The sequence below is a fragment of the Capra hircus genome, chromosome 20, assembly GCF_001704415.2.
Source record: "Capra hircus breed San Clemente chromosome 20, ASM170441v1, whole genome shotgun sequence".
Classification (NCBI taxonomy): domain Eukaryota; kingdom Metazoa; phylum Chordata; class Mammalia; order Artiodactyla; family Bovidae; genus Capra; species Capra hircus.
In genome coordinates, this window is record NC_030827.1 from 4,262,623 (window position 1) to 4,274,688 (window position 12,066).

The following is a 12,066-nucleotide window of genomic DNA, read 5'->3' on the forward strand; positions in this document are numbered from 1 at the left end:
CCAATCAGTTTCTCTCTCCCTGGAACTGGACTCATGAGTGGCCACAGGGACTGAGGGTTGGAGCAGGTGCCTGCTTCTCGTGATGTTCTGAGGCCCGTTGGCAGTTTCAACTCCCTGGATGGCCCCAGCTGGCCAGGTCCTTTCTGTGACTGGGGGCTAAGCCAGTTCTGCCAGAGCCATTTATCTAGTACATTCCCTCTGGCTTAAGTTAGCTAGGCTCATTTCTGTCACTTGCTACCCAAGAGTCCTGAGTAATACTCCTTATCCCACAGAACTGCTGCTCAGATTCTGCGACATAAGGCATGAAAAGCTTTTGAGCATATAATAAGCACTGGAGTAAATGAAAGCTGTTCAATAATAATAATAAATGATTATTAAGTCTTGAGAACCAAACAAATCCGGAGTTATTTAATCCCTCCCAAATTTCAGAATTCCTGCTGGCTTTCATGATGTTGGTGGTGGCGGTTTAGTTGCTAAGTCATGCCCGGCTTGTGACCCCATGGACTGTAGCCCGCCAGGCTCCTCTGTCCATGGGATTCTCCAGGCACGAATAGTGGAGTGGGTTGCATCCCTGTCTCCAGGGGATCTTCCTGACCCAAGGACGGAACCCACGTCTCCTGCGCCGCAGGTGGATTCTTTACTGCTGAGCCGCCAGGGACACCCTGCTGGCTTTCACAGACCCTCTGCTGTTTCCCATCCCTCCCTCCCTCTCTGACTTCATCTCTCCTGTCTGCACACAGTCCTCCTGTGGACAGGTGTTCTCTCCCTCTAGCCTCCCAGGTTTGTTCTGTGTCTGCCCCTTCCATTCTCCCATGAAAGGTGTGCCCCCAACCCATCAAGCTGGGGGAGTGTTCTTGAGTCCCAGCTCCTCCTGACCTCTCCAGCAACTTTCATTTGGGACATCTCTGATTCTGAGCACTGGCTGGGTGTGTGTGGGTGGGGGGGTGGGGAGTGAGAGGAGGCGGGCAAGGCCTTCTTGAAGGTAGAGTCTATGTTTATTTATTTAGGCTGCGCAATGCGGCTAGTGGGAATTTAGTTCCCCAACCAGGGATTGAACTCAGGCCCACCGGCAGCAATAGGGTGGGGCCTTAACCACTGGGGCTTTCCTGGTGGCTGAGAGGGTAAAGCGTCTGCCTACAATGCAGGAGATGTGGGTTCAATCCCTGGGTTGGGAAGATCCTCTGGAGAAGGGAATGGCAACCCACTCCAGTACTCTTGCCTGGAAAATCCCATGGACTGAGAAGTCTGGTAGACTATAGTCCATGGGGTCGCAAAGAGTCGGACAGATTGAGCAACTTCATTTTAACCACTGGACTGTCAGGGAGTTCCCTTTGCTTTTATTCTTTTGTGGGTTTTGGCCCAGTCAGAAGCCCCCAGACCCTTGGGGCCCCCAGCCACCCATCAAGCTCCATCTCCACCCCTCAAACCTCTCCTGCTTTTTTCAGACATGCCAGATGCCAGGGCTGCCGCTTCCCTGTCCTCTGTTCTCTCTGCCTGAAGCCCCTTTACCCTTCGCCACTCGGCAGCATCTCTCCTGCGGGTGTGAGCAGCCTTGGGTACCGTGCTTCCAAGTACCAAGCTCCAAGTCCAGGTTCCCAGAATCCAAGGGCACAGGCCCCTGCCCATTCCTCAATGCCAGACTAGTCCTAAACTGCCATCCATCTATCTCTCAGGACACCGGCCTCCCTGAGGTCTGAATCCCCGCTTTGCACATCTGGGTATCCTCTCTTTGCTCAGAAGTGCCTGGCCCCTGAAGGGATTTACCTGTGTTCAGTGAATTCTTAAGAACTGTCGGGATCACAAAGTATGATCGTTTCTTGGTAGTTGTCTTATTGAAAGTGGTAATTTTAGCAGTCTTGCCAGATCAAGCACAGGATGCCCAGGGAAACTTGAATTTCAAATAAATAATGAATGATTTTTTAGTATAAGTATGTCCCAAATTTTGTATGTTTATCTGAAATTTAAACTTCCCTGGGCATCCTGTATTTTCTTTGGTAAATTTGGCAGCCCTAAGCTCTGAGACGGCTGGAGAGAGGCCTGCAAAAGCTGGCAGGAGAGCTCTGCCTCCCCACCCGCTAAACACACAGAATGGATGCGCCTCTGGTCCCTTGTCCCTTCGCTACATGAAAAAGGTCCCAGGCTTGGGTTCATCTCCTGTGTGCAGGTCTGCACCTGGGCCAGCAAGTATGAGGAGAGAACACCTGCAGTTTGGAAAATGGGACAAAACGAGAATGGCTTCCAGCAAAGCTCGGGCCTGTGGGCTCCTGGTAGAGTCCCTGAGGAGCTGCACCAGCCCCTCCCCACAGGCCGACTGGTGGGAGACCCCAGGCCTCCCGTCTATTGCATCAGCCAGTCCCCACAAACCGGCAGAGGGCAGGGATACCAGCTCCACCCTGGCCTGGGCGACGCCACTGACAAGGGCTCTCGAGAGGGACCCCAGGGCCCCAGTTTCTGGGCACGACCCCGGGCCAGGAGGCACCGAGGTACAGCCGTCCCAGCAGCGCCCTCGGGCCCTCTGCACAAAAGCTCACGTAACTTCCTCGCCAAAGCCGCCCATTTCCCAGAGGAGAAGGCTGAGGTCCCAGAGTGAGTGAAGAACAGAACCAGCCCCGAGCCCAGTCTCAGCGCAGACGCCGCACGCACCCTCCCGGCCTCACGGCCTCCTGAAGAGGCCTCCTCGCCCTGGGCCAGGGCGCGCACGCCTCACGCCTTGCGCTCGCCAGGCTGACAGGACGCTCAGTTGGCGGCTGCCTCTCTCTTAGCTGCAGTGACCTGCAGCTGGCCCTGGCCCCCCAGGGGAAGGAGAAAATGGAATCACACCACCAAGTAAGACCTTCTGCCTCCCCAGAGCTCTTTCTTCAAGGAAAAAGCATGCACGACTTGCAACAGGATACGAGCGTCCATGCACGGAACAGTGCGCGAGGCCTTTTTGGCCGGGCGATGACTCTGCTGTGTGATGACGCCTGTGCACCTCTGGATGGGTGACAAGCCAATGGACGATCCGTCCAGGGGAGTGGGTGTGGGGGCACACCTCTAACCTGAATGACCTTTCTGGTGTCCCTGTGACCTCATGGTGCAGACTCTTGAACTCCATCCAGCCTGTAAGTCTTTCCAACCTATTCCAATACAAGCATTACTGATATGAGAGCCCCTGAGGAGCTGCACCAGCCCCTCCTCACAGGCCGACTGGTGGGAGACCCCAGGCCTCCCAGTGGGGAGAGGGCCTGGCCCCCGAGCAAGGAGCATTTCAACCAGAAAGGCATCTGCTCTGGACTCTCTTCCCTCTTGGAACTGTGAACTCATCTCTTGCCACTTCTTGGGCTCAAGGACTGGAAAGCCACACGCAGAGCCCCGCCTCCGCGGCGCAAGTCGGGGGAGAGTCTCGGAGGCCAGAGCCTATCTGCAGAGCACAGCTCTCGGAGGAGCCGGAGGCCTCTGTGGCTTCAGGACAGCACAGGGGGCAGGGAGGTGGGAACCTGGCTGGAGCTGCCACGGCCTGGCACCGCTTCTCTTTCCAAGTGAGCATTTGCTGTGTTTTAAATTTTTAACTAAAAACAGGAATATGGGTTCTCCGCAGAACATTTGGAAAACAGAGAAATGCACAGATGAGCAAAAAGAAAGTGACATATATCTCATCATCCAGGCTTCTGTGCTTTCACTGATGCATGTTTTCAGCTTTCATTTGTGACCAGGTGGGAGTCAGTCTGAGCACGTGGTTTTGCCACTGGTTTTGCCACCTGCTTTTACTATTTTACATTCCCATGACAGAAATGGAACACATTTTTTTGCCATCTAGATGGCATTCTAGCTCTTTGTAGCTCATGGTTATAGTACGTTTTATTTATCGTATTCTCTACTGATGGGTGTTTAAGTGGTTTCCAAATTTTACTATCATAAATGATACTAAGTTTGTATACTCCTAATATAGCTCAGAGCTATTAAGCCCTTACTGTGTGCCAGGACCATTTCGTCCTCACATCAGCCCAATAAAATTATTGAACTACCATTATTACAGATGAGGAAACAGAGATGAGGTGCAGAAAAGGTAAGTAATTTGTCTGAAGTCACACTGTCGGGAGGTGGCAGGGCCGGGATTTGAACCCAGGCCATTTGGTGTACTTTCTTTGCTTACCAGAAGCAAGGAATGGCATTGATTCAAAGTCTGAACTAAAGTGACATTTAAGTAAATATGAAGATATGATAGCCTCACTCCCTTGGATCTTCAGACAAGTGCAGGGGTCCAGAGCATAAGACTGGCAGGCTGAGGATGAGCTGGCAGGTGAGGTGAAGGGCCTGGCTCCTTGCAACCATGGACCAGAGCGAATAAGATGGCACAGCATGGCTGGCAAGGCCAACAGCCATTGAAATAAAGAAATAAACAAAGCGGACCTACCCGAGGGGCCTTAACGTCTCCTGAAGGCACTAACTCCGTGTGCCACAGCTCCTCCGAGAGCTGTGCTCTGCAGACAAGCTCTGGCCTCCGAGACTCTCCCCCAGTTCACGCCGCGGAGGCGGGGCTCTGCGTGTGGCTTTCCAGTCCTTGAGCCCAAGAAGTGGCAAGAGATGAGTTCACAGTTCCAAGAGGGAAGAGAGTCCAGAGCAGATGCCTTTCTGGTGCCTATATGGAAAGCAGGTGGGCTCTGCCTTGCTCATGGACCTCTCCCAGGGCAGCAAGTGTCTTGCCTGCGGCAGCACCCCAAGTAAAGAAAACACTCGCAGGCCAGAGAGGTGGGTCATGGCAATTACTGTCAGTAATGGCAGTTTTCATGATGGCCAATGATTGAGCGCCTTTTCTACAGGAGGCATCAGGCTCCGCGGTGTGTGAGGAGTGCCACACCCGTGTAGGTAAGCACTATTACTGCTCCTATTTTACAGACCCTCGGGGAGCTGCTGTGCGAGGTCACCCAGGTTAGGCGCTCATGAAGAGAATTCAGAGTCAGGTCCTTCCTTCACGAAGCAACGGTGCAGCCATAAGAAACGTGCAGGAGCTGGCAGTTATCCCTCGGCAGGAGGGATGGAGAACGGATCGAGTGCACACAACATCTAAACAAGCACACAACCATCCTAGAAGGGTGACACTGTCCTCATTTCACACATACAGAAACTAAGGCTTGGGGTTGAGTGAGTCACCCGAGACCATGCAGAATTTGAAGGCAGAAATGTTTGTCTCTGACGCCCAAGTTCTTTTCACTCAAGTTTGTTGGCCTGCTCTGCGTGTTTCTGCAAAATGGGGTGCCAGGATGTCTGGGGGGAGGGGCGGGGGAGGCTGGAAAACAGAATGTAGCTAATTTGGGCAGCAGATTCACAGTTCGTTCCGGACCACTGAGCCTGCCAGCCAGTGGCCTCCCATAGACTGAAACAAGAATGCTGATAATGCCTCATATGGGCATGATCCATCCTGCAAAAGTCAGCTGCTCAGAGGAGACCCTCGGCTCTTAGAGCATGGCAAGTGAGGAGGGAAGTCTCAAAGCCAGGAACACAGGGTCTGCCAACCCGTCACTCCAGGGGCACAATCAACCTAGAGCTTTCCTGGGGTGAGAATGACTAAGGGCTGGCGGCAGCTTGTGCTTCGTCAGTCCAGACTAGGCGGACAGTGAGATGAGGAAGGGCCAGGATGCAGAAGCTGGGGCCTGGAGGCTTAAATGATCCACCCAAGGTCACTTGGCTCAGGGGTGGGATCACAGGGCTGCTGAGTACACGTACATCAATCCCCACCCTGCCACGCTTTGCTGCATGACCTCAGGTATGTGCCTGTACCACTCTGAACCTCTGGTTTCAGGGGGAAAACAGGAACACTAATGAAGGACCAGGATCCCAAGTGTATAAATAAATCCTATAAATTAATAGAAAACCAATCACTCAATATACTGAAAAAGGGGACAAAAGATAAAACAATTAATTCACAGAAGAGGAAACTCAAATGGCTGAGAGAGGTGTGAAAAGATGCTTAATTTTACTAGAGAGCAGGGAAACGCAAACACTGTTATGAGATACTATTCTGCAACCACTAAAAAGTCAAAGCTATGGTTTTTCCAGTAGTCATGTAGGGGATGCGAGAGCTGGACCAGAAGGGCTGAGCATCGAACTGATACTTTTGAATCATGGGGCTAGAGAAGACTCCTGAGAGTCCCTTGGATGGTAAGGAGATCAAACCAGTCAATGCTAAAGGAAATCAACCCTGAATATTCATTGGAAGGACTGATGCTGAAGCTGAAGCTCCAATACTTTGGCCACCTGATTCAAAAAGCTGACTCATTGGAAAAGACCCTGATGCTGGGAAAGATTGAACTCAGGAGGAGAAGCAGGCAGCAGAGGATGATATGATTAGATAGCAACACTGCCTCAATGGACATGAATCTGAGCAAACTCCAGGGGATAGTGAAGGGCACAGAACCCTGGCATGCTGCAGTCCATGGGGTCACAAAGAGTCAGACGTGACTGAGCAACTGAACAAAAACAACAAGTCTGACAATTCAGAGTGTTAGCAAGGACCCAGAGCAAAGACACACACAGACACCGCTCCCAGGGACACTGAATGCACAGCTGAAAACCCAGTGAGCTGGGCCTGAGCCTTGGGTCTGACCCATACTGAGCTGATGTACAAAGCAGCTGAGAGAAAGCATTCTAAAAGTCTCCTCCAGAAGCATGAATCAACCCAAATGTATTCATAAACGGAATATGAAGCAGCAGGTGAAATGAACTGGAGCTCCACATACCAACATAGATCTCAAAAGTATGTTTTTGTACAGTTTATAAAACTTTCCATATAAGATCCTGGGGAGTGCTGAAAAGGTAAGAACATTAAAAGGTACACGGGACCTAGGTGGCAAGGGGAGTGATTGCCACAGGGAACAAGGGATCTTTCTGGGGGTGATGGGAATATGATAAAGCTGGATTGAGATGATGGCTGCACAGCTCTATACATTTCTTTAAAAAAATAAGCCAACCGTATGCTTATAATGGGTGAATTTATGGTATGTAAATCATACCTCAATAAAGCTAGTGAATTAAAAAAACCATGTCTGTTGGTTATTTTTCAAATGTGCACGGGAACAACCAGCACCAAATGTAGGAGACGGTGATTTGTTTTACAGGGGAGCTTGTTGGGATGAATGCACGGGGGGCTTTGCAGCTGCAATGTTTTATTTCTTAAAAAATAAAAATGACTTGAATACGGCAAAATGTAAAGATCTGACAGCTGGATGGTAGATAGATATTTAACTTATTCCATGTATCTGTATATTTAAAATTATGTATTAGTATACTAGAAAAGTACTTATTTAAAAGGACCACTCTGATGACTAAATATGTACACACAGAGAGCTCATCTAATGCCTGGCCCACAACAACAAATTAAATTTCAGCTATTAAGATTATTGCTTCTATAACTACTCCTAGCATCTTGTTCTTCTTAACATCTAATGATCTCAAGACAGAGCAAGCTAGTGTCTCCTGGCCCCTGCTAACAGAGACTTTTTTCCTAACCCTAAGGCTTCTGTACATCCCTCTCCAGTGCCAGAACTGGGGCAATTCAAACAAAACCTGCAAAACCTACAAGGAGCACATCCTTCTCCCCTCAAGCTGGAAGATAACCTAGCTGGGAGGGTCTCCCAGGGTGTCACACGTGAAAGCCCCCTTTCCATTCATTCAGAAAGCCTGGATAGATGCCAGCAGAGAAAGGCCAACAGAGAGACGGCAGTGGCTCCAGGGAAGTCCTCTCCAAATGATAATACTGTTGATATTATTGTCAACAATAATCCCTACCCATCCGTTGGGATCTCAGAGGCCCTGGGAGCTTCTGTCCCTGAATTCTCCAAATGTGGCCTATGGCTCTGCCCTTGGGCCCACTGATGATGTCTCTGCCCACAAGGTGAAGGAGGCTGGGACCAGGCCTGATAAAGATGCCACCTTGATTATGGAGAAGATGCCATTTCAGGTGGAACAAGTAGTCCAGTCCCGATGGGCAGCCCTAAGCTCCAGGTGCAGCAGGAGATCTCCAGCACCTATGACTTTTTCTTTCTCAGGCAACCAAGATATGAGCAGAGGAGATCAAAGTAGCTGCAAATGGGGAGCAGGTGGTGGGGAACCCTCCGTAACCGACTTGTATATTCTCATGGAGTCGTTGGAGCAGGGGGTTAGAGGTTGGGGGACACGTGTGGGGATATTTTGGACATTTTTGGTATAATTAGGGAGGGGGACGCTACAGGCATCTAGGGGGTAGAAACTAGAGATGCTGCTGAACATCCTACAATACAAAGGACCAGCCTCCAACAGCAAAGAATGATCTGGCCCCGAATATCGACAGGGTGAAGGTTTAGAAGTTCTGCTCTGGAGGAAAGCAGTATTTACCATCTGCAGATATAGAAGGTGGGGCTCAGAGAGGTGAACAGAGGTAAAGCAGCTCAAGGTCGCACAGCAGGAAGTGGCAGAGCCCGCGACGGTCCAACTCCCTTGTTCATGCTCTCTCTCCAGAGCGGCTGGGCCAACTGCAGATAAGAGGACACTACGTGGGGAGAAAATTCAGGCTCAGGCCAACAGCTGCCTCTGTCCCGGTTCCCAGAGTGGCGGAGGCAGGGATGACTGGAGAATGCGAGTGGGGGTCACTGGCAGTTGCTGGTGGGTTTCTTGCCATCAGGGCCATCAGGGCAGTTCATTTTCTCTGTTCCCGTGGATGACTCAGGCTTCAGATCAACTCGTTACCCCTCTTCATCTGATGAACCCAAAAGCCTGGCTGGAAGGGAGGGGGCCCTTTGAATCACAAGAGTGACTAAACCCACATGCAGAAAAACAAATTCTCGGTGAAATCCTCCTCACATGACGTCGGCACGTTCCCAATCAGAGTGACATGGATACCACGGGGCAGGGATGCAGGCGGCTAGCGGTTATGGAATGTCAACCCTGCCAGTCACAAGGTCTCTCCTCCTAAGAAGTGGGCACCATTACCCTCATTTTACAGACGAGGAAACCAAGGTCGCACAGCTAGCAAGTTGTGATGCCAAGATTTAAACCGAAATCCATGTTAATTTGTAGAGATTTATCTGAAGGGGCCCCTAAAAAGTGGTTAAAGGCTTAGAAAGATGTCCTTCAGAGCTGCAGAACCTCCAAAAAACTGGTAGGGAGGGATCTAAGCAGAGAATGAAAAGCCTCAGAGTGATCACAAATGAGGGCAGATTTCCTCGTCTTTGAGGGGAGTATGCTTAGGGAGACTATGGGCATGAAATCCGCAAAATGGTGTGGCCTGGTGGAAAACACTTTCAGGTGCTGAACAGACGTGGGTTTACACTCCTGCTCTCGCCCTGACTGTGGCCGCAGGCACAGGACCTCACCTTTCTGAGCCCTAGTTTTCTCATCCGTCACGGGGGCTTAATTAAGCACCCACACCTGATGTGCCAGCAGAGGACGGGAGAGTGGACGGTGACGCCCAGTTCTTGGTGGCTGCATGTATTCTGGTGCTCCAGGCTCACAGATCTGGGGGGAGGCAGCATGGGGACTTTCAGACTTCCTCCTGTTGCCAAGCTGGTAAAAACTGTCTGTATACCAAAGAGGCGACTCAGTAACACAGTCAACAAGCTCAAACAAGAAACCAAGACTTGGCAGCATTTGAAACAGTTAAAAATAAATAAATAAGGAATTAAAAAAAAAAAAAAAGACAATTTAACCTAGCTTTGGAATCAAGAGAAACTTCACTCTATTTAAAGATGCCACAGGTCCAGGAAATAGCTTCCCACCGTCTGGCTAAGGCTTGAATAACTGGCTGCCCAGCCAATAACAATACAGGCTCACACAGCACACCCTTTCTGTAGGGAGTGCAGAGTGGATTCCGGGCTATCTCCTTTCAGAACTGTGCAGCCTATCTGTGGAGGGCATGTAGCTCTATCTTAAAAGAAGGAGCCTCTTAAGAAAAGAGACCCAAAGAGGACTTGCAGAGATGTCAGGGAGCTGAATTTAGCCAGCCAACGCCCCTTGCTCTTTATTGCTCTACACTTCTTTGTTAGGATTTTTTCCCTCCCTCTTGCTCTTTTTCCCCTTCCTGGTTAACTTCTCCACAACTAGGCGCTGCCACTGCCCCCTTCTCACCACCAGAGACACCAGAGCCCCCTTCCCTGCGGCAGAGAGGCCTCCCCAGGGCCCAACATCCCCCAGCCCCACTAGCCCCCTATCTAGAACCTCTGAGGCCCTCTGAGGGCCCTCTGAACCCACGGATTGAGCTCCTAGGCTGGTGAGGGAACCCATTCCCATCTTGGGCGGGGGGGTCACCGTCTACCCCAGGCACATCTTCCAGAAGCAGAGAAAAACCAAACGCACCTCAGCAGTGTTCCAGAACCCAATGCCTCCCAGAGTCTCAGCCTTCCCATCTGCAAAACGAGGCCACCGGCCCATTTTCTCAAGTCCTAGCCAGCTCTAAACAAGTTCTCATTTTGCCAGGGAGATACCAGGAAAAAACTTTCATACATTTTTAAACAGAAGTTATTGGAGACAAGGGGCCAAAAAAAAAAAAAAAACCCTTTTCACGGTGCAGGCACTGAAAGGATCCATTCTCAGAGATTTCAGGCTGCCTCTTCCAGAAGGACGGGGCCAACCTGGCGATCCCCGGCGGGGCTACCTGTGGCTGGGCACTGCGGATCAGAGCGCCTCCGGACAAGGAGGGACAGGGCGGGCGGCCTGAGAACAGGCGCCTCTCTCTCAGCCTCTCGTTCCCTACACCGGCTGGGGCCAGACTTCTCCACGGATGGACAGGGAGGGACTAGGGGGAACAAGAGCGAGAGGGAAAGGGGGAGATGGCACGCAAGGAGGCGATGAGGGGCGATGCCCGAGCGCAGGGTGGAGGAGCTGAACAGGGCAAAAGGGGGGAGGGGGAGGGGGAGAGGGCGGAGCCGGGAGAGACCCGGGCCGCGCAGCAGCAGGGCGGCGGGGGAGCGCAGGGGCGGTGGGGGAGAAAGAGCAGGAGGCAGAAGTTTTCAGAGCCGGGGGGCTCCCGGCCGCCCCCGACGGGTCCAGAGCTCGAGGGGGCGTGGGGCCGCGCAGCACTCACATAATGCTTGTTGGGCACCCGCCGCTTCTGCACGTCCAGCACCTTCACCTCCACGATGCTGCGCCGCGGCGGCATGGCCGCTCCTCCGGGGGCCGGGGGCGGGCGGGGGGGTGCGGGACGCGCCGCCGCGGGCCGGGAACCAGGGGCCGGGCGCGATCGGGAGCCCGGGCCGAGCGCGAGCTGCCGCCGCCGCCGCCGCCCTTCGCTCCGCTCGCCCTCCGGCCCGGCCGCCGCCGCCGCCGCCCGCCCCCGGCCCGCCCCCGGCCCGCCCCCGGCCCGCCCCCCGTGCTGCCGGCCCGCCCCGCTTAAAGGGCCCGGCCCCCCGCTCCCGCCCCCCGCGCGGACCCGGCTGGCCGACGTCCGGCCGCCGCGGGGCCTTTGTCCCGGCGCTGCGCCCCCGCAGTCGGGGGAGGGGCCGGGCACGGGTCTGCCCTGCGATCGTGATTGACTGGTGGCTTCGTTCCCTCCCTCACCCCTTGTGATAGCCGCGGTCTAGCGCCGGATTTGAGGGCCGGGCTCTGCTGCTCTTCGACTCTGTGACCTTGGGCAAGTGGCTTAACCTCTCTGGGCTCAATTTCTTCATCTATAAAATGGGCCTAGTACTGCCGCCTTCCAAGCGGGGCTGTCTTCAGGATCAAGCGCATGTCAGTGCACTATAAATATTGGCAATTGTCAACTCAGCCCAAAGCCATGGGTATTCAAGGAGGAGCAAGAAAAGAGCCCCCCACCCCCAACACGCAAGTGTGGTGTGAGAGCGAGAGGGTGGTGAATGAGGGAGGCGCAGTGGATGCCTGTCAACAAGAACACCGATTCCCAAATTTGGGGCGCTTACTCCATGCCTGGCCCAGTGCCTCCTGTTTTGTAAAAAATAATTTCTCTTTGAATTCTCAGGCCAACTGTGGGGGGGAAAGGTGGTTGCCTCATATTACGGAGGCGGTGGGCTTCCCAGGTGCATTGGTGGACTTGGGTTCCATCCCTGGGTCGGGAAGATGCCCTGGAAGAGGAAACGGCAACCCACTCCAGGATTCTTGCCT

The 12,066-nt window shown here is 52.8% G+C and overlaps 1 protein-coding gene across 1 annotated transcript in view; it reads right to left on the reverse strand.

Moving 5' to 3' along the window:
- SH3PXD2B (SH3 and PX domains 2B) overlaps positions 1-11,244 on the reverse strand; it is a 122,441-nt gene extending 111,197 nt beyond the window's left edge. The window contains exon 1 of the mRNA XM_018065558.1: positions 11,033-11,244. Within this exon, the coding sequence (XP_017921047.1) occupies positions 11,033-11,107 (75 nt within the window). The 5' untranslated portion in view covers positions 11,108-11,244. The remainder of the gene's footprint in view (positions 1-11,032) is intronic.